Below are 24079 nucleotides of genomic sequence, written 5' to 3' on the forward strand. Positions count from 1 at the left end.
TAATTATTCCTTCCGCCTTAGGGCACCACTCATATCTTTCACGATCCATTACCCACCTTCAGTCATAAACCACTCACTCCAGTGCCATACTATCCCTTTGAAATCATATATATTTTCTTTGGATACCCATATATATCCTTTTAGGACACCTAATGAAAAGTCTGCATTCGTACCAAGAGTTGTTTGGATTATGCCCAGACATTTAATTCCTTCTTTTTGGAAAAGATGTCGGTTTCCCTCTATGGTACAAATTCCATTTCTCCTATGGATTCCAATACCTTTACTTTTGGTTTCAAACTATACCTTTTCAGTCACTTGTTACCAAATAATCTATTTTGTGACGTTGGTCACTTCATTCTGTTCATCTCCATGATACATTCATACTCTACCTTCATTCACCTCATGTGATACACCTTATTCTTTGAGCCAAATATAATATCCCTTTGTGCTCCATCTTGTACCTCTTTGTGAACCAAGAGTTGTTTGTGCTATAAAACCAAACACTTAATTCATTCTTTTTCGGTTGTTCCAATACAGTGTTGTAGGCCCTCACTTGTTGGTTCATACCAGTTTTACTCTTGGGTTCATGTTTTCACCCTTGTTGGAGTTCAAAATATAATCCTTTGGTTCATACCATACCTTGGTCACACTTCTTTTCATCTCCCACTACTAGTTCTTTGAACTACGGAGCTCTGACTTCCTTATTGCACTATGAGGATATGTAGGCATGAGAGCCCTAATCCTCACCGAGCACTTTATCTATTTCTTTTCCTTTTCCCATTCTTTTGCGATTAATCTTTAGATACAACACTCATTGAAGTGAGAACAATGAAAACGGTTCCCATGGAGTACCATGGATGTTAGGGGTGTTAATACCTTCCCCTTACATAACCGACTTCCTTACCCAGCATATCTCTTTCCCCCGGGTTTTATCGATGTTTTCCCTTTCCTTCGGGAATAAATAAAGTTCGATAGAGACTCTGTTGTATGTTCGAGCGTGTGATGCATTCAGGTATATTTCCGTTAGCTTCAGTTGGCAACTCTGTTGGGGAAGTACTTTTGTCCAGTGAGCATTCACTACGGCATGGTATTTTCATTTCAGGTCGATGACTTTGTGAGACCTTCTAGAAACCACCTAGGAGCATAGTTCATACCTGTGAGGGAGATATGGGATTTTTCTGCAGGAAACCATAGACCCTACATACCTTATTCTCATGGACTTCAAACTTTTGATCCTGCATCAGGAAGTATACATAGATTATCCAGATTATTGGTGTTGTTAACCTATGTTAGTGCATTGTTGTACATATGTTAGAGCTTTGAACTTGGGTTGTTATACTATCAGTGCTTTGAATCTATGGATGCTGCATAATTATTTGCATTCCATCCCCAACATATGCATTAATTCATTTGAATTTCATGCATGTTAACCAGAAAACTCACCCTATCCATTCCTCCGTCATAAAGACAACGATTTGCTGTCACCAGTCACCCAAGGATCATGGAAGATACTAAGAGCATTGGCAAAGCTGACGTGGTTTTGGGGATATTCTTGGATAGCATTGAAATTCTGGTATCAGATATGAGATGTCGAAGGTAATGTCACGACACTAATATCTGAGTAATGCAAACAGAATAAAGATAGAGAATAGTAATGCAAAATACACAAGCAATTGTTAACCCAGTTCAGTCCAACTCACCTACATCTGGGGGCTACCAAGCCAGGAAGGAAATTCACTAAAATAGAATCAGTTTAAAGACTCTCCGTACACTTCAACAAGTTACAGTCTTTCTCACCTAATCTCTACCCGTGCAATTTCTACCTAAGCACTCTTAGATATGAGAACCCACTCACTTCCCTACAATCACACCTGTGATCTTAAACAACAATCCCTTGAGAAAAGAAAACACTTTTCAATAACACACTCTTGATTTTACTTCACAGTTTCAATCAAGAAGACACACTCTTGATCTTGCTTAACAACTTTGATCAAGAAGACACACACTTGATCTTGCTTCACAGCTTTGACCAAGTAGACACACACTCTTGCTTAACAGCTTTAGAGTGACAAATTACAACCATAAATCAGACCAATTCAATCATCAATGGATGACTTGAATGACTTACAAGTCTTACGAATAAACAAGACACAAACCCTAGCTCTCTCTCTGTATTTCGCTCAGTATTGGTTGTGTGTTAAAACAGGTTTTCTAAGTCCCTTTTTATAGAAGCTTTCAGCTGGGCTTGGACATCTTGAAAACCCTAAATCTATTTTCCAATCAAATCTTCTTGTGACAGCTGGTTAGATCTCTTTGGAAAATAAGTAAATCAGGTTGTAATCAATGATTGAATGCGCCTGCAAATCAGATCTTCAATCATACATAGATTGCCATTAATTGTGCAATCACAAAACACCAGACATTCATACTGAATGTTCTGTGTACAGGATGTCATGACATCGGGTCTGACATCCTGGAACAATCCTGCATAATTCCATTTATAATTTCCAGCAGGTACAACCATATCAGATGCCATGATAATGTGTATGACATTCTGAAACAATCCTGCATAATTATGTTTTTCCATTTAAACTCCAACAGGTACACGTCATCAGATGCCATGTCATTATGACATTCTGATACAATCCTGCATGATCATGTTCTTGAATTCCAACAGGTACATAGGATATCTCATGTTAAGACATCACACATAACATCTTGTGAACACTTTTTGTTTTACCAAAATTGCTGCCAACACTTAGAACCAACAAACTCCCCCTTTGGCAAATTTTGGCTAAAACATATATCTGTCCTTTTTGTTCACAAGAAAACTATCAGTAGTTAAACAACATAACAATAGTTTAATCAGCAGCAGAAGCAAATACAATTACTAGTTATAGCTACTAGTAATACACACATGCACAAGGGTACTTCTCCTCCCCCTAAATCTGTGCAACACAAACATAATTACTAGTTATGGATGCAACTAGTAAGACACACAAATGCACAAGGGTACTTCTTCTCCCCCTAAATCTATGCATTCATCTCCTTTGTTAATAACAGCACCTGTAACCACAACACCTGTAACAAACAGAATGTCATTCTGACATCTGCTTCAATATTACCACCTGTGCACATCCCCTTTGACATCTGTAAACAGAACAACATTCTGTTTTAACACCTGTGCACTTCCTTCAATAATAACTGTCCTTCTGTCCAGCCACATACATCTCCTCACAGCTCCAGCTCCACATACTTCTCCCCCTTTTTAGTCAAAATTGACCAAAGGTGACCAATTAGACAAAATAAATGTCAATTAGCCTAGCAGAGAATGTCAGCACAGATGTTATAACATTAAAAATGTTAAAACATAATTGTTCAGGAGATACAAACCATCATCATACACAACTGTGATAGCTGAGATAATGAACAAATCCAAGGAACTCATTAAGAGCCCAAAATATTACAAACAGACATCAATAAGGACTGCCACAAAATACAAACATTTCAACAAAAAAAACTTTAGCTTCCAAACAACAACACCATAACAACTTCCAAAACATCAGCCACAACAGTCTTTACACCTCACACAATCTTCAGTCTTTAACACAAAGGGGGGGGGGAACCATCAATCAGAGGAAGAAGTATCACCTTCACCTTCAGGGCCTTCAGAGCTGTCAGAGCTGCCACTAGATTGAGCTATTGCATCTGAATCTTCACCTGCCTTCTCCACTTCTTCCTTTTCTAGACTCCTAATGAGAACTTCCAAAGCCTCTTTTCTTGCCTTGGCCACCCTTATACCATTCTCCAGTTCATTGCAGGTATCTCTTAATTGATCAATTAAACTCCCTTGAGGTGCAGGCTCCTTTCTGGCAGATGTTATGACAACATCATTGACATAACTTCCCTCAAACAGTTTATAATGAATGGATAAAGGGGTTTTTCTTCTGTTTGGAGTATCACTTGTATTAAGTATGTCTGGTTGTTGACTCAAGATTATACCACAAATAAGGGATGGGAATGCAATGGGTAACTTCACAGTATTTGTGGAGGCATGTCTGATAGTTTGGTCAAACATAAATCTCCCAAAGTCATAGTTAATCCTGGTTCCAATAGCATGAATAATTCTCCCAAGACCAATGGAGATGGTAGAGATATGATTAGTAGGCACCCAGTTGGCTGATCCAATCTTGCACAAGATGGCATATTTAACAGTTAGTTTGCCAGCTGATAGGTGATCCCTTCTAGGCCATTCCTTAACTTGGTCAGCTGCAATAGTCCTACAGACCTCATTGTCTGTAGTCTCTAGATCCACTCCTCCATCAGTTCCTCTTCCTAGGAACTTGTTGATAATGCTTGGTGAGAATTTCACACACTTACCCCTTACAAACACCTTGCAGAACTCTCTGCTGCTTCTTTCATAAATATCCTCAGGGATATTCACAATAAACTCTTTTACTAACCCCTCATAACATTGGGGTAGAGCAACCACAGTCTTCATAAGTCCAACATTTTTTATCAAATCAAGTACTTCCTTTACCTCTACAATCTCTTTTCCGAGCTCTCTTTCAACAGCCACCCTCCTCTGAACGACAAATTTCCATTTTGCAGCACCATCTTCTAAATGGAAGGAGATATTGTCTAGGTGCACAACAACAGTTTTGCTAGGAGACTTCTTAACAGCCTGTCTTTTTGCAGGGGAGATGTCTGGGACATCGTCTTCGACATCCTCATCAGAGTCAGAACTTTCTCTTTCTTTCCTTTTCCTAACCTCAACTTTACTCCAGGCTTTTGAGGGTCCTACAGCCTTCTTCAATCTTCTTGCTGTTCTCATTTTAGCCACACTTTTCCCTTTTCTAGTCCTCAGTTTCTCAGCTACACTTGGTTTTACAAGATGGACCAAGGTGTCATCCTCTTCTTCAGAGCTTTCTTTCTCTAGGTCAATAATATTTTCCCAAGACATATTTGCTGATTTCTTGCTAGGTAGGGTTTTACCTAGAGAGCATATCCCCTCAGCAACCACTTCCTTTTCTGATCTAGATGAGTCATCATCTTTATCAGCATGAGGTTCCTCCTCAGGTGAGGGGTCCCTTCTGGACAGAGGGGTAGAAGCCCCCTTGACTGAACGTCCTTCACTCAGAATCCTAGTCACTAGGTTCCTAATGGCACGATCAACATAATGCATGTCTTTTGGAAGAGGATGTTTATCAGGGATGTTACCTGGTTTACTTTCAGTCGTGGAAGAAGGGCCTGGTGCGTCACTGAGTATCACACAAAGAGGAGTGACGTCCAACACGTCTTCATCTAGAAACTCCATGGAAGGAGTCTTTTCATGCTGAGTGGGTTTTGATCCAGACGATGAAGGATGTTGAGACATGTTGTTGGACTTTTGAGAGAAATTTCTTTGCCCTGGCAGAGGTCCTCTGAGCAGTTTGATGAAGATGGAAGGAGTTGTGTTTAGGTAGCGTGTGAAGATAACATGGATACTATTTCCAATACAAGGTAATGATTCATCATTAATGTGGCTCTTTCTTTTAATTGGCCAGACAATATTTTTATTACCTCTTCCTTTCCATATTAATTGCCATAATTTCTCAAGAATCCACATTCCTAATTTCCCTCTTACATATTCAAATTGAAAATCATCCACATCCCCTGCAGCCTTGTCAGCTAGTTGCTTTAGAACTATGAATTTGTCTTCCACACATTTTCTAATTGAGTGATGACAGCAAATAATGTACTTGGTCCAACTGTGATGAATATGATTTTTGGACATAGTTGCAGCCTTCTGGTTGTCATAATACAATGTCATGACATCGTGTGTGACATTGTATGCAATTATCAGTAGTTTCATCCAACCTAGTTGAGAACAACTGCTTTCATATGATATATATGCACCATTTTTATCTTTCAAATGTATAGTAGCATGAGTCCTTTCACTCTCCATCTCAAACTTCTCCTCATTGTTCTTGGTACACATAGTCCCTTGTGGTCCAGTTCCAACAGGGCTTTCTCCAATTTCAGACTGCATATAACTAGTCACATGTCCACCTATTTGATCTACCCTCTCAGTTGTTTGGGCCATCATGACCTTTTCTTCTTTGGAAGTGAGGTTAAGTGTGAGCTTCTGGTGTGACATCCTTGCCTGACATTTCCCATAGACTTGTCTCTCATTACTCTTGAGGGTTTTTCTAGCAGCTATCTTCATCTCTTCCTCTTTGACATATGAACACTTTGAGGAAAAACCCATTTGAGAGATCCACATGTAACAATTGTCTTTGGTCCTGATTCCTTTCATAATCACTTAACCATCTTTGTTAAAAATTAGACATTCAGTTTTGGTGAAGTTAACATTCAGACCTTGATCACATAGTTGACTGATGCTTATTAGATTTGCAGTCAAGCCCTTAACAAGTAGAACCTTGTCAAGTTTAGGAACTCCAAGACAATCAAGCTTACATGTTCCCTTGATTTCACCTTTTGCTCCATCTCCAAAGGATACATGGCTTATGGTATGATGATGTAGGTCAGTTAGCAGGTCTTGGTTTCCAGTCATGTTCCTGGAACATCCACTATCAAAATACCACTCTTCTTTGGCTGAGATTCTGAGGGGAATGTGAGCTAATAGACTTGTAACACTAGTCTTAGGAACCCATTGCTTCTTGTTGATAGGCCTATGCTGTTGATAGTGAGTCTGTTGATGGACAGAGGTAGGGTAACCATACAACTTATAGCAGAAGGGCTTTAGGTGACCAAATTTCCCACAGTAATGGCATTTCCATCTTTGGTGTTTCCCTTTCTGCTGTCTTCTCCTCTGATGTTGTGACATCTCAATTTTACTTTTACTATGGCTGCATTTGGGTTTGGCTTGATGTCTGCTCTCAGGCTTAGACTGATTATACCCAATGCCAGATTTGTCTCCTGTTGTTTGTCCAGTTTGGAGAATCTTGTCTAAAGAATCAGAACCATTGTTTAACATCCTTACATACTTGGTCATTTCTTCCAGTTTAACATTTAAGAACATAACTTCAGTTTTTAGCTTGGAGATGGTTTCCACATGGTCTGCCTTCTCACTCTCCAGCTGTGCTATCTTTTGACTTTCAGCTTGTTGATTTTCATCTAGCTTGGCATTCGAAACCACTGCTTCTGTTTGTAATTTGGAGATGGTTTCCAAGTATTCTGCCTTCTCATTCTCAAGTTGAGTTATTTCCTTTTTCTGGCTTTCAACCTGTTTGCACAACTCTACACTTTTGTGACACAACTTTCTGTAGGTAGAGGCCAATTCTTCAAAGGTTACTTCATCATCACTTGAGTCTTCATCAGATCCCCATCTTCCTGTCAAAGCAGTCACAAGGTTTGTAACTTCCTCTGTTTCACTCTCATCAGACCAAGTGGTAGCAAGACTCATCTTCTGCTTCTTGAGGTAGGTTCCGCATTCAGTCCTGATGTGTCCATACCCCTCACATTCATAACACTGTACCTCTTTTCCTTCTTTGGGCTTCTCATCTGATCTAGCTCTTCTTCCAGCATTGTTGGATTTACTGATGTCAGATGAGATGTTCTTGACATTTGCCTTAGATCTTACATCCATCTTTTTCAACAGTTTATTGAACTGTCTTCCCAGCATTGCTACTTCATTGACCAAATCTTCATCAACCTCCTGACTCTTTTCCTCTTCTGTGTTTGACATAAAAGCCATGCTCTTGGTTTTCTTTTCAAAACCATCATTTAACCCCATCTCAAATGTTTGGAGGGAACCAATTAGCTCATCAACCCTCATGTTGGAAATGTCTTAAGACTCTTCTATGGCAGTCACCTTCATAACAAATCTCTTAGGGAGTGACCTGAGTATTTTTCTTACCAGTTTTTCATCTGTCATCTTCTCTCCCAGGGCTCCTGAGGCATTATCAATTTCAAGGATACTCATGTGAAATTCATGAATGTCTTCATCTTCTTTCATCCTTAAATTTTCAAACTTGGAGGTGAGCAGCTGAAGTCTAGACATCTTTACCCTAGAGGTGCCTTCATGAGTGGTCTTGAGAATGTCCCAAGCATCTTTGGCCATTTCACAGTTGTTTACCAACCTGAAAATATTCTTGTCTACCCCATTGAATATTGCATTTAATGCCTTAGAATTTCCAAGGGCTAGATCATCCTCCTCCTTGGACCATTCTTCTTCAGGCTTCTTCTCAGTAGTGGCTTCTCCTTCTTTAGTAATTATAGGATGCACCCAGCCTGTTAACACAACCTTCCAAGCCTTGTTATCAAGAGATTTTAGAAAGGTTACCATTCGAGGTTTCCAATAGTCATAGTTAGAACCATCCAAAATTGGTGGCCTGTGAACAAATCCTCCATCTCTCTCCATTGTACCAGAAAGTATTGTCCCTAAATCTCACCCAGAACCAGAGCAGGATGCCTGCTCTGATACCAACTGAAATTTTGGTATTAGATATGAGATGTCGAAGGTAATGTCACAACACTAATATCTGAGTAATGCAAACAGAATAAAGATAGAGAATAGTAATGCAAAATACACAAGCAATTGTTAACCCAGTTCGGTCCAACTCACCTACATCTAGGGGCTACCAAGCCAGGAAGGAAATTCACTAAAATAGAATCAGTTTAAAGACTCTCCATACACTTCAACAAGTTACAGTCTTTCTCACCTAATCTCTACCCGTACAATTTCTACCTAAGCACTCTTAGATATGAGAACCCACTCACTTCCCTACAATCACACCTGTGATCTTAAACAACAATCCCTTGAGAAAAGAAAACACTTTTCAATAACACACTCTTGATTTTACTTCACAGTTTCAATCAAGAAGACACACTCTTGATCTTGCTTAACAACTTTGATCAAGAAGACACACACTTGATCTTGCTTCACAGCTTTGACCAAGTAGACACACACTCTTGCTTAACAGCTTTAGAGTGACAAATTACAACCACAAATCAGACCAATTCAATCATCAATGGATGACTTAAATGGCTTACAAGTCTTACGAATAAACAAGACGCAAACCCTAGCTCTCTCTTTGTATTTCGCTCAGTATTGGTTGTGTGTTAAAACAGGTTTTCTAAGTCCCTTTTTATAGAAGCTTTCAGCTGGGCTTGGACATCTTGAAAACCCTAAATCTATTTTCCAATCAAATCTTCTTGTGACAGCTGGTTAGATCTCTTTGGAAAATAAGTAAATCAGGTTGTAATCAATGATTGAATGCGCCTGCAAATCAGATCTTCAATCATACATAAATTGCCATTAATTATGCAATCACAAAACATCAGACATTCATACTAAATGTTCTGTGTACAGGATATCATGATATCGGGTCTGACATCCTGGAACAATCCTGCATAATTCCATAATTCCATTTACAATTTTCAGCAGGTACAACCATATCAGATGCCATGACAATGTGTATGACATTCTGAAACAATCCTGCATAATTATGTTTTTCCATTTAAACTCCAGCAGGTACACATCATCATATCCCATGTCATTATGACATTCTGATAAAATCCTGCATGATCATGTTCTTGAATTCCAGCAGGTACATAGGATATCTCATGTTAAGACATCACACATAACATCTTGTGAACACTTTTTGTTTTACCAAAATTGCTGTCAACACTTAGAACCAACAAGCATGACAACGAACTTCTCAAATTAGGTTGTGATTGACAAGCAAGTTGAAGACATCCTGAAGAAAGATAACGAACAGAAGGTGGTTGCAGGTATCCCGCAGTTTCTTCCTCAAGAGCAGCGTTTACTTCCACATCAGAGGCCTGCTCAAAGCAGCCAAAAACTAAAGCAGAAGCAAATCAATCAGAGGAACGAGGATCAAGAAGGGAGACGTCCTTACAATGATCTAATATCTATGAGTTACTCATAACTGCTACCTATACTGGTTAATGCTAGGGCAATTGTGCCTAAACAAATCGAGCCTGCTAGATTTCCCTACGGTCGTAAGCATGACCCTCATGCCATATGTGGATATCATGTCGGGCATATAGGGCATTATATAGAGAATTATTACCCTTTCAAGGCCAAAGTTCAAGAGCTCATTAATCAAAAGTTATTGTGTATCATGCCTGTCACTACCGAAGCGCCCGTTGAGAAGAGGTTTGAATACAAGGGTCCTCCAATTCATGTGCAAGTTCATGCACCCGTGGTCCAGCTTGTGACGCAGTATCCGAATCAAGGATTCCACCCTGGAATATTGTTGGCCTATCCTGGGGCATCATCTTCTACTGCTGTTATACCTCACTACGCTTATACTAGGGCACCCTGTATCCTATTTGGAGTTCATTATGGTCAGACTTCTCATCAGACAGTCAATCTTGGCTTGGTGCATTCTGCTCAGACGTTCTGACCAATGGCTATTCCTCTAATTCATCCTCCACTACAAGTATCTTTAATTCCTATGCCATACTACCCATTCCCATATAGTGATACGTCCCTGTAACAGCAGCCTCCACAGGCTCCAGTTTCTCGAAATCGGCGACCTCCGCAAGATAACAGAAACCAAAGTCAAGGCCAAGGAAGACATTGTGACAAAAAGCATCTTCAACGTGACCAGATCCCCGTATCGTATACTCAGTTATTACCATATCTTGTTCCACAAGGGGCAATTGTGCCAAAAGAAATACCACCAGCTGTTTATCCCCATGGTCCGAATGCAATATCCCTTTGTGCTCCATCTTCATTCACCTCATGTGATATACCCTATTCTTTGAGCCAAATACAATATCCCTTTGTGCTCCATCTTGTACCTCTTTGTGAACCAATAGTTGTTTGTGCTATAAAACCAAACACTTAATTCATTCTTTTTCGGTTGTTCCAATACAGTGTTATAGGCCCTCACTTGTTGGTTCATACCAGTTTTACTCTTGGGTTCACATTTTCAACCTTGTTGGAGTTTAAAACATAATACTTTGGTTCAGACCATACCTTGATCACACTTCTTTTCATCTTCCACCACTAGTTCTTTGAACCACAAAGCTCTAAATTCCTCATTGCACTATGAGGATACGTAGGCATGAGGGGCCTAATCCTCACCGAGCACTTTATCTATTTATTTTCATTTTCCCATTATTTTGCAAGTAATCTTTAGATACAACACTCATTCAAGCGAGAACAATCAAAACGGTTCCCATGGAGTACCATGAATGTTAGGGGTGCTAATACCTTCCCCTTACAAAATCGACTTCCTTACCCAACATATTTCTTTCCCCCGGGTTTTATCAATGTTTTCCCTTTCCTTCGAGAATAAATAAAGTTCGATGGATACTCTGTTGTATGTTCGAGCGTGTGACGCGTTCGGGTATATTTCTGCTTGCTTCAGTGATCAAGGGTCTTTTAATCACTTGACATATGCTTGTGGCTTACACCACAATTACAAAGGATTTGGTTGACCAAAGTGACCTTTGGTCAACACTAATCAAGAGGATTAAGATAATAGTTGAGCTATGTACAAAAATAATCTATATTGAATTAATCAATTAAATAAATTAGACAATTCTGATCAAGGCCCTAAAACTAGGGGAACATGCATTAAAATCAAGATTTTAGGCCCTAAAGGTAAAATAGTCATTATGCTAAAGGTTGATTAATTAGGAAAATAGATCCTAATCAAAACCAAATTAACAATAACCTAATTAGAATTCTAAAACTTAATCAAGTTCCATAACTAATCTAAATAACCACTAAAAATTTAGTCAATTCTATCAACTTAATTACAAAAATTATAATACTAAAATCCTAATTAACTTCTAATTATCCTAATTAAATTAGAACTCTAAAAATCTATTATCCTAATTAAACTAACTACAACCTTAATTTCCTAATTTTCTAATCAATTGCATAAAAATTCTAATTTCTTAATAAGACTAAATACTAATAAAACTTAATAGTTAACTAAAGTAAAAAGCCCAAGCCTGCTGAATCCAAGAGAGAATAGGAAAAGAGATTCCCAGTGTTGGCGGGGAAAATTTTACCCTATACCCCTACAATTGTACCCATACCCCTACATTTAAATTTTTTTGACCAAAATACCCTCATATAAATAGGGTATATTTTTCGTTTCAAAATTTTTTTACCATTTTCGTTGAAGACTTCCGGAGAAGAAATTTTTTTGGCGTTTTTGCATTGTATACCGGAACACTTAAGAGTAAGTCTTCCGGTTTGAAAAGTGTATACCGGAACACTTCTCTAAAGTGTTCCGGTTTGTTGTTTTTATGGACACTGAACCGGAAGTCTTCTAGAAAGTCTTCCGGTTTGTATACTTGTATACCGGAACACTTTCTTCAAGTCTTCCGGTTTGGATGATGTGTACCGGAACTCTTCTTTGAAGTGTTCCGGTACGTAATTTTTTTTTAATTATTTTTTTTTACATTATTTTTGCAGTGGTTCGAAGAAGAGGTGCAGATGGCCGAATTCCAGTCCGCACGTTAGACCGGGGTGCATCTTCATCTGCAGCTGCAGCTGAGCCGACTGGATATCCAGGAGGGCCGTACGATACATCGCTTTTGGTGAAGTACGAGCATCATGTTGCTCGACATATATGGTTCGGTGAGGTAAGTAAACGGACTATATTTGAAAATGAATAATAGTTGAATATTTTATAATTTGTTTTCTAATATGTGTTTTAATTGTTTTTAGGAAAGAGGACCAAAGAAAGAGTTGAAGGTTGCCGGACATGGACTGAAGTTGAATTCTAGGGTTCCATTGGCTCTTCCACCACAGATGGAGAGTTGGGTATCTAGATCCGGTTTAGCTTCACTGCAGAGAACGAGTCTGAACAAGATAGACACAAATCTTGTCTCTGCATTTGTGGAAAGATGGCATCTAGAGACATCTTCATTTCACATGCCGTTTGGTGAAATGAGCATTACTTTAGATGATGTCGCATGTCTACTTCACTTGCCCATTAGGGGTATCTTTTGGAGTCCTCAGGATGTGACTGAAGAGCTAGCTGTTGAACTTGCTGTTGACTACCTAGGAGTGTCACAGAGTCAGGCACAGTCACATGTTCGGAGCCAAATGTAGGACTCGATTAGTCCATGCTCCAACAAATCTATGCCTATGTGGAGTCAACCATGTGTCTTTCACATAATTAATAAATCCACTATAATCAACACATGCTTGCTCAAGTTGATGCAACCGCTGACTATACTCAACCTCATCACTAGCCCAGACAACTTCCATCCATAATGTGTCTATCGTCTTTTGCAGGTCATTCACCACATGTTGTTTGCATTTGGCACCAACGTTTTTGTTAATGTGAAATCTACATAGCAAATTAATCGAGTTGGGAAACACAACTTCAATTGCTTTCATCAAAGCAAGATCTCTATCTGTCAAAATCACTTGTGGACACATGTCTTTCTTCACAAACAACTCTTTTAATTTCTCCAATACCCAGCAAAAATTCTCTGTTTGCTCAGACTCCATATATGCAAATCCAACAGCAAAAGTCAACTCAGTCGATGTCATGCCAACAATTTCAAACAAAGGTTGTCTATATTTGTTTGTCTTGTAGGTGTTATCCATAACTAACACAATCGGAAATATATTCAACAACTTCACTGAATCAGGATGTGCCCAAAATATCTCTCTCACCACTTCCGAGTCATCCTTTTTTCTACTCCAATATACATATCCTGCATCCTCAATAAGCTTAAACAGATGTTGTATCTCACTCCTTGGACCTCTTATCTCTTTTTCTATCACACTCTTATGCTTGTATACTTGCGTAATACGAGTGACATTCTCAGGAAACTTGTCTTGCAAGGAAAGCAAAATGTTTCTAGGTGCTACATGTCTCTTTGCCAAATCAGCGACATGTTGCTTCTCATCTGTGGTCAACCTACCAATAAACGAATGACCTTCTAATCTATCAGGTAAACCATGATTATGTAACCCACATTTTACATCAATCTTCCAACCAGATCCATCTTTCGCCGGAGTTGACCTGATTTTAAATGGACATCCACATTTCTTGGACGCACTTTGGGTACCACTATCACTAATCTTGTGTTTCCCACCTTTATCACAGCCAAATATTATTTTGTTACTTCTCCCTCTCTTCACCGTTTCAGTATCTGAACGACTGATAATAACAGTTACTTTATTGTCGATTCCAACCTCTTTAATCCATCTGATAACCTCTTCTCGTATACCAAATCTTTCCGTCGTCATAAACGCATCAGTAGTATCTACACATATTTTGGGAAGATTTTCCATTTCTGTAAAAAAAAAAAAAAAAAAATTAAAAAAAAAAAAATTACAAAAAAAAAATAAAAAAACACGTACCGGAAGACTTAAAGAAAGACTTCCGGTACACAAAAAAAGCAAACCGGAACACTTCTCCAAACAGTTCCGGTATGCAATTTTTTTTTGAAATTTTTTTATGTGAACCGGAACTCTTTCCTTAAGTGTTCCGGTTTGCTTTTTTTGTGTTCCGGAAGTCTTCCCAAAAGTCTTCCGGTTTGGAAAATTACATACCGGAAGTCTTTTTGCAAGTGTTCCGGTGCGAGGGGTGTGAAAGTGTAATTTTTGGAATTTTCAACTGAATGGTAAAAATGAAATGGTAAATTGGTTAAAACCAATTAAGGGTAAAATGAGAATTTTTAAATTTTTGTAGGGGTATGGGATTAATTGTAGGGGTACAAGGTAAAATTTTCGTTGGCGGGAGGTATGCAGATAGAAGGTTCTTGGGCTTTAGGCCCAAGCTGCAAGCAGTAAGGGTCCGAGTTGCAAATGGAAGTGATCCGGATTCTCCAACCAATAGGTCATGCAACGCTCTTTCAAATCTCCCTCTCCATTAAACATAGTATTGAACGAATAAGGAAAAGAGAGGATGCTTCAACTACGTGTGTATCCGCACCCTTGCTTCGTCACGATATGCGTTTGCGAATCTTTGGTGTTCCGGCTCCAATGGCTACATGACGTCGTGATCCCCGCGTCTTCTTCTCCCTCAGAATCGCGATCGAAAATACGGAAAAAGCGCTTATATGTGAAGATGAAAATAGCTTAATCGGGACAAATACACCTACTGAGTCACGTCTTCAATATCAAGAAGAAGTCGTGCCGGTTTGATTGCTCCATCGCGTTTCACTTTGTGTCGTAGATTTAAGGTCAGAGTAAGGACCATAAACTCGGAGTTCAATCCTCCTTCAGAACGGTACAAATAAAAAGGAAACAAGGAGGTGACCGACACCGCGATCCGTAAATTGCGATCAGATCGGCTTGAAGAATGAAACGGACTCGCGGCGCAATGGAGCTTTGAAGAGGAAAAACGGAATCGAGGCTATGAACTCACTGACTCAGGTATTCACCTACTTCTTCTATGCTTTCTATTCTCTTCTTCTTCATTCTGTTCTAATCGCTTCTCTTGTTATTCCTCATCCCAGAATCTTCTTCTTATCGCTTCCTGTGTGTGATTCTGTTTCTGGCGCGATTCGGTTGTTACAGGTACTTGACGTTGCCGAATGAAAGATTTGCTGCAGACTGTGAGTGCGGGACCTGCTGCAGGATGGTGAATGGAACATGAAGATGGTGAATGGAACAGGAAGATGGTGAATGGAATGGAGATGCAAGTGGAATATAAGATGAAGGATGAAGTGGAATAGAAGATGAAGTAGCAGATTGGAGAAGATTGAAGATTGATTTATAGTATTCCAAAATCCGTTAGAAATTCATCTCAAACTCATCTAAAATACATCTTAAATTTAGAGTTAGTTAGCAAATTCGTTTGAGTTAGTTCATACTGTTAAAAATAATCTATTAGTTAGTTATGCTGTGAGTTACTGTTAGTTGTTATCAAATGAAACCGAACTGTCATGTTATTAGTTGGCTTAAAAATCCCCTTTCCGAACAACTGTTGGTTCCGTTAAAAATGTTTGATGCCTAAGCTTTAATTGATGAATTAAATTTGTTAACAAGTCAGTATGGAATTTTGTTTTAAGTATTTAGTGAATGTGGATTCTGTTAAGTTAATTAACTTGGATATCCTGTTAGATTATAAATTGATAATATAGACCAAATTTGAACTGCTTATGTTAAAATACTTTGCCAGGACCAATTAACTGATGTTTGCATCAATAACTATTGTTAACAGGGTCAAATGCAAATTCAAGGTAAATGTCTTTGGTTAATTATGAGATTATCGTGAATTGGGTTGTTTATTGACTTTCGCCATGCACTACGATTGTGAACTTATTATGCAGGTTGTTGCTTGGCTGAGTTTGGATGCCGTAGGCTTGGAAATGTGACGTCAATGTCATTAGTTGTAGGTGAAATGATGCATATTTATTAAACTTTTTTGCTGCAATGCTGGTTGTGTGATGCCTGGGGTAACTTTTTTCCAGCCCCGCCTCTTTCCTGAAATTAATTTTCTACTGTGCCCGAGTCTGAAAAAAAAATCTCAATCTGCCCCCTTTTTCTTATTTGGCTCGTCCAATGGTTGGACGAGGGCATGAAGGCCCATTACGCACAGTGTGGGCTCGGCCAATCAATGGCCGAGGGCATGAAGAAGTTTTTTTTTTTTTTAATATTTTAAATACTTTATTAAATAGTTTTCTAATTATTATTAAATAGTTTTTTAATTAATTCTATATTTAATTAATATAATTGATTTTTTTAAAAATAATAATAATTTTTTTATAAAAATATTTAAAATAAAATGTAAATAATAATAGTTTTTCATGATAATAATTTTTTTTTTGATATTATTATTTTTAAAATATTAATAATAAAAATAATTTTTAGAATATTAATAATAGAAATAATTTGTTTTTTTAAGAATTACAATGGAAGAAATACATTTTATTGATATAATGGAAGCAATACATTTTATTAATAGTGACCGCTTGTTCCACATCTTGTGCCAACTTTTTTGCGTTTTCCCTTGTCCAAGTCTTCTTGTCTTTGTCTTGCGGGAGACGAAGATGAGTCGGAAGACAATTCATCAAGGGCGTCTTGTTGTTGTTGATGTTGTTGACTTTGATGTTGTTGTGATGTGTTTGGAGGCATATCCATACCGTCGAGTTCTTGAATGCCAAAAGAAGGCATACTCATTAAATGGTCATCGGTGAGGTCAAAGTTGGGTAGTGAATGTGTGGCTTGTGTGTAGGTTTCGGGTTGAGTGTGTTGGATAGGAGGATAATACACATCATCAGGGTTGTATGTGGGAGTGGGATGCGCGAATGCTGTGTTAGAAGGTTGGGGTTGAGAATGAGGGTTTGAGTATTCAAAGTTGGGTTGAGGAATTGGAGTGTATTGTATGGGTGGGCGTAGGTTGGTTTGTTGTTGATATTGTTGGTTGTAAAAGTAGTTTGTTTGAGGGAATGGAGTTTGGGGATTATGGTGTTGGGTTGAGGTGGAATAAATGGTGTGTTGTTGGGTGGTCTGGGTGTGTTGGTATGTTTGTTGAGCTGAGGATGATGGTTGGTTATGTTGTTGTGGGGGTGATGTTGTTTGTTGGGTTGAAGAAGCTACACGTTGACGGAGATCATTCAAAAATTGTGTCGGAGCAACGTGCATAAAAGGAATTGATAAAAACCAATTCATGTATTCTCTACCCGACTTAGACTCACCAATTACCGAGTTTCCTTGTAACACCAAATGCCTTCTTCTTTTCCATTCTTTCAGCTCTTCTTTATTTAAATCTTGCCAATGCGTGTCCCAAGCTTGGACCATAGTCATGTTATGGTGTTCACTTAGACATCTTGGCGGAGACAGTATTTGTTGTTCAAATCCAAATTGGAGTTTGACTTGATCCGTCTGATGCATCTCAACGGTATAGAAACATATCATATATGTTGTTGCACTCCAGACTCGGCTGTCATTATAATCAGGCACTGGATATTGTATGTACGATCTCCAAATAAACTGTTAAAAGAAATATAACTATTAGTATGTATAAAATAAATTTAAATAAGTTTAATATTAGAATGTATAAAATAAATTTAAATAAGTTTAATATTATAATTAATATTAGAATGTATAAAATAAATTTAAATAAGTTTAATTTTATAATTAATCATTCTTACATCGTTTTCTTCCATGTGTTCTATTGCAACACGGTACCCTCGTAGATGATGACGAGGATTATTTCCATAATTCATTCCTCGTTTGCACCATCTTGCATATTAAAAAAAAATACGTTAAAGTGACGTATAAATAATTTTGATAAATATAAATTGCATTTAAATGAAAATCGTTACCTTAATACAGGTATATCATATCATACAAAAAAGCATGGATTGCAAAGTGTAAGGCAATTGAGTCGCTGTATGGAAATTGGGAGACATCTTACAACGATCTTCCGCAGTGGATACTGGTAATGAAAACATATCTACCATGTACCATTACAGAATTATAATCCTTACCTGTGATTTCAAATGATGGTTCATACTTGGGTGACCAAAGGATATTTCATCGTCTGTTTTGGGCGTTTAGACCATGTATACGTGGTTTCGCGTATTGTAAACCAATTGTGCAGGTTGATGGAACTTTGTTGTATGGCAAGTACAGAGGGACTCTGTTGATGGCTGTGGCACAGGATGGGAACGGGAACATATTTCCGATAGCGTTCACATTTGTTGAAAGTGAGACAAAGGAAGCCTGGAGTTTCTTTCTTAAGAATTTGAGAATGCATGTTACCCCCAAAGCAAATCTATGCCTAATATCAGACAGACATGAATCGATAAAGAGTGCATACAACAACCCGGAAAATGGATGGCAGTTTCCTCCTTCATCACACGTCTATTGCATTAGACATATTGCGCAAAACTTCATGCGCGAGATTAAAGACAAGGATCTGCGGAAAATAGTTGTTAACATGGGTTATGCGTTAACAGAGGCAACATTTAACTACTATCTGGGGGAAATCCGAAGAACAAAAACGACGCTTTATCATGGATAGACAACATCCCTCGCGAGAAGTGGGCAAGGCCATTTGACGGAGGGCAACACTGGGGTCACATGACAACTAACCTAGCAGAAGCAATGAACTCGGTGCTAAAAGAAACCCGAAACCTTCCAATCACTGCATTGGTCAAATCTATGTACTATCGTTTAGGATCACTATTTGGTAGAAGAGGCCATCAGTGGACAAAAATGTTAGCCTCTGAGCAGGTTTTCACTGATAACTGCAACAAGGGGATGACTGAGGAAGTCATCAAAGCTAACACGCACAACGTCATGCAGTTCGATCGAGAGAGATTTTATTTCATGGTCCAAGAGAAGATTAATCATAACAACGATCGACCAACCAGAACGTTCAACGTTGATCTGAGGAAACAACACTGTGACTGTGGGAAATTTCAGGCATTTCACTTACCTTACTCCCATGTAATCGCAGCATGTTCGAGCATACGCCAGGACTATTCCATTCACATTCCAGACGTCTTCAAAATTCTTAACGTCTTCATGGTCTATCAGGAGAGTTTCCTAGGACTTCCCCATGAGGAGAATTGGCCACAATATGAAGGATTTACTCTTTGCCACGACGACTCTATGAGAAGGAGGAAGAAAGGGCGCCCAAACAGCACCAGGATTAGAACCGAGATGGACGACGTTGAGAAGGAAAAGAGAAGGTGTGGAATTTGCCATGAAATAGGACACATGCGTAGGAAATGTCCTAATGTTGCAGGACCATCCCAACGACCTTCCAGATGATTATGTTGTTGTTTTAAATATCTGTTCAGATGATTATGTTTTTTATTTATTTATTAACTACTATGCACGTAATATATATAAACCATTGTGTATTTCTAATGTCTTTTGGGAACAAACAATTATGAAATACATTTGTTAATCAAAGGGTTATGGTTACAAAGTACGACCACATTAACTAAACAACAACAACCAACACAACTGGTAATTAAAAAACTAATCAACAACAACAACCAACACAAGTGGACCTTCAACTCCTCTATTAACTTCACCACTATGTGCCGAAAACATACACTGGACATCTTCTTCATTTTCTATACGATCCAGGTAATACATGTACGTACCATCGGGGCTTGCATCAGTCAACGTTATGTATGGACAACGATACTCTACTTTCCTCACCTTCATACGACGCCCGCCCAACTGTCGGAAGCAAGTGTGGATGGCTGAAATCAGTGTTTTGAAATTCCATTGCGGATCAAGGCAAACACTCATTTTTTCACCGTGTCCATAAAATATAAGACCACAAACAGACATTCTGACCTAAAGAAAGGATTTTGTGATCTGAGTTACATTACTACAAGTTCTGCTATTTATAGAAAAATTAATACTTGAATACTTGGCCAATCATTGGCCGAGACAGTACAAACACAAAAACTTTTTGGCGGGAAATATATCATTCCCAAAAAATTATTGAAATTTTGGAGGGAAACATATCAATTTTATTATTAATATATAAGACAAAAATTATTTCTATTATTAATATTCTAAAAATTAATCATTTTTATTATTAATATTTTAAAAATAATAATATCAAAAAAAATTTATTATCATGAAAAATTATTATTATTTACATTTTATTTTAAATATTTTTATAAAAAAATTATTATTATTTTAAAAAAAATCAATTATATTAATTAAATATAGAATTAATTAAAAAACTATTTAATAATAATTAGAAAACTATTTAATAAAGTATTTAAAATATTAAAAAAAAAACTTCTTCATGCCCTCAGCCATTGATTGGCCGAGCCCACACTGTGCGCAATGGGCCTTCAGGCCCTCGTCCAACCATTGGACGAGCCCAATAAAAAAAAGGGGGCAGATTGAGATTTTTTTTCCAGACTGGGGCATAGTGGGAAATTAATTTCAAATAAGGGGCAGTTGGGGCAAAAAGTCGCCTGGGGTAGCACTTCCAAATAGATTTGTTGGAGTAATAGTGCAGTCAAAACCTCCAAGAGCAAGCTACCGACAAAAGGCTAAAACTTCCAAGAGCAGGCTACCGACAAAAGGCTAAAACTTCCAAGAGCAGGCTACCGACAAAAGGCTGGTGATCCTTTGTATCGCTATTTCCAGTCCTCCCATCTTAAATCCTTGTTGCTTTTATCTTTATAAACAATCATGGCTGGTATGGATTCTAATGTTCCAGGTGGTGTGTAACCACTATATGTTTATGTTTCAGTTGTAGCTGAGTAACCAGCTAGTCTACTTCCAAAAGTCGGAGCGGGAGTTTGAGGTCCAAATGCAGGATTTTGACCTCCAAAGGTTATAGTTGCTGGTTGTAGCGGTAAATTCATGATCATCAAGCTATGGATAAGCTTAACTTCAACAAAACCAGAGTCGTCATCGTGCTTTTACTGTTATCAAAGGAAAAGGGAAAAGTACGAACAAAATCCAAAGATAAAAAGCTTTCAAATCAAAACTAATAAAATGTCAGAAATTACAGGTAAGGGGGTTGGTTACACAGAGGGAAGGTGTTAGCACCCAAAGTGTCCTAGGTACTCCTAAGGACCCCTTTTTTATGTGTGTATGTGTTTTTGGTATAAAAGATGTTTGAGAAAAATAGAATATGAGGATGAGAAAAGAATACATTAATTATATTTTTGTGTTTGACAAGACCGAAGATCTTGTGCCTACGTACCAACATAAAAATGAGGGATCAAAACCTCGCAGTTCGTGGTAACAAAAGTTTGAATGAAAAAGGCACAAAGGGCAAAAAATTTGAATGAAGTTATTAGTTCTTTTTGAATTTTTAAATTTTAAGTCAACATGATTAAGTTTATTTACAAATTTAATTTAATAAAAAAGTTTAAAAATCCATTGGCATAAGGTCAAAGTTTCTATTTGAAATAAGGTCTAAGTTTGAAATCACAAGCAAAGAAAGTTTTTAAAAAGGGGGAGAGATTTTAAAATTTAAGAAGTGGGAGAAGATGAAAAGGCTACCCTAAGCATAAAATTAAAAGTTAAGAGTTGAAAAAATCTGACCAATGGGGTGCAATCCAACATACAAGAATGTCATATAGAAAATCCACTTTCCTTTTGGACTTTTGAATCAAGCAATACTCAACAAGCAATTAGAAATATCCAGACATCATGAAGATCAAGGCATCAAATAAAGATATCCATATCCAAGCAAGCAAATCCCATAACTAGCAGTCTTCTTTGTCTTCTCATGTATCAGATGAAATATTCCTTGATCAACTCAGAACAAAGCATCAGACACAAGATCAAAATGACAATTAGAACTAAGACAAAGTTACAGATGAATTCAAACAGAGTCCAAGGCTTGCATCAGATGAATGCCCAGTTCACAATAACTTGGTCTCAAAATGTTGCCATTGACCAAGTCCTTTTTGCACAGGGAATGTTGCCTAATCCTAAGTCAAAAAGTTCAGATCAAGATCAACAGTCCACCAAATAGTTTTAGGGTTTTTTGTTGTTTATTAAGTGTTTTAAGGTCCTAAGACCACAAACAAAATCAAAATGCACAAAAAATATATGCAATCATAAGATATGGCTCAAAGGAGCAAAGTGAAAATGGCATAAATATAAACAAGTTAAATGAAATGTAAATGACAATGAATAATAAATGGTTGAAATTTAAATTGCATAAGGTAAATGACTTGAAAGTAAAACAACATTAATAAGAGTTTAGTCAAATGTTAGTCAAAGTGTTAGATATGTCTTTTAATTGATTAAGTCATTCTTTGGAGAACACTCAACCATCCATTCACAAGCATGGATCATTGAACCAAGACATATTCCATGGGAAGGAAAAAAGGTCAAGTTTCCACACAATACCATGAAGGATGAGAGACTTACAATCTCACTTACTAGAATGCTATGCCTTTAGGGTCAAATTTAGCTCTATGTTAAGCAATCGTAATTGGACTTATGTAGAAGTCACAACTATCTGAGGTCGGACAATAACAATTTAGGTGTTAATGCATGTTAGAGATTTGGTATAATGAACCAAACTCCTAAAATATACCACACACTAAAATAAAAGATCAAGAAAGATGGACATATATCAGTCATACTTGTATTGGTTCATCTGACACAAGGTCATTGATGAACCAATTAGCCTTAAGACATTAGAGATTTCATTGGTCAAATGAGGGAATGAGAAATAATAGGGATGAAGATGAAGAGGGAAGGGAATGAGAGAAACACAAATTGGTCATGGGAGGAATTTTATCAAATTAAAACCATCCATTCATTTTGAGAGATGAAATGTACCTTTCATCAATCCCCTAAATCCAATAGTTTTAATCCAACAAAAGTTAAATCAACCTTGACCAAGGCCCAAACAAATAGTCAAACATCACAAGACCATAAAAATGGCTCAACATAATTTTTACACGTTTAATCAATTAAAAATTAATTTAAAAATGAATTAAAATACATTTTAATTTGGTCAAAACCTAAAATCTCTTCAAAACACCAAATAAATGGCAAAGAGATTTATCCTATGTCAAACAAGGTCAAAGGACCTTAGACAAAAAAATTCATTATTTTTGAAAAGTCAGAAGTATTTTTAAACAATTAAAATTATGTATAAAAACATTTAATTCATGAAAAATATCAAAATTAATCCAAAAAATAATTTTAATTCAGAATATGAAAGAGAAAACTATTTAAAGATTTTTGGTGAAAGTCCCATATTTTTTGGGTTAAAAATGAAATTTCTATGAATAAAATAAAATAAGTGGATTAAACATAAAATCAGAAATAAAAAAATAGAAATAGAAAAAACAAGGGCCATTAGATTTCCCTCATTAATTGAGGTGGCAGATCAGATGACCACACGCGCGTGATCCATGGTGGACCTTGGTCAATGCAGTGTACGCGTGGTAATCAGTATGGAAGGCTAAGATTGAAACAATTTAAAGAGATCAGATGGCCAGGATGCACGCCAACACATCACCGGAGCTAGGGCTCCAGTCATCTTCTCCGATGACCTTCACCGGACTTGTCCAACTTTATTTCAATGGAAAATGACAAACAAGGACACACTATTTCAAAGAGAAAATGTTCAGGATCACGAATCTGACCTCAATTTTCTCCAATTCCAAGTATATAAAAAGATACAGGGATTTGAATTTTGAGGATCAT

At 37.5% G+C, this 24079-nt stretch overlaps 1 protein-coding gene and 1 long non-coding RNA gene across 2 annotated transcripts; both read left to right on the plus strand.

Annotated features, from left to right (window-relative positions):
• Positions 1 to 12400: 12400 nt before the first annotated feature.
• On the plus strand, positions 12401 to 13051 carry LOC127131689 (protein MAIN-LIKE 1-like). The gene is made up of 2 exons (XM_051060605.1): positions 12401 to 12579; positions 12665 to 13051. The coding sequence occupies exon 2, from the start codon at positions 12749 to 12751 to the stop codon at positions 13049 to 13051; it is 303 nt and encodes a 100-aa protein (XP_050916562.1). The 5' UTR covers positions 12401 to 12579; positions 12665 to 12748.
• Positions 13052 to 14807: 1756 nt separating this feature from the next.
• LOC127129394 (uncharacterized) lies at positions 14808 to 15952 on the plus strand. Its single transcript, XR_007806333.1, has 2 exons — positions 14808 to 15334; positions 15479 to 15952. It is a non-coding gene; the product is annotated as an uncharacterized LOC127129394 (long non-coding RNA).
• The last annotated feature ends 8127 nt before the right edge of the window (positions 15953 to 24079 follow it).

Source organism: Lathyrus oleraceus, chromosome 3, assembly GCF_024323335.1.
Source record: "Lathyrus oleraceus cultivar Zhongwan6 chromosome 3, CAAS_Psat_ZW6_1.0, whole genome shotgun sequence".
Lineage (NCBI taxonomy): Eukaryota > Viridiplantae > Streptophyta > Magnoliopsida > Fabales > Fabaceae > Lathyrus > Lathyrus oleraceus.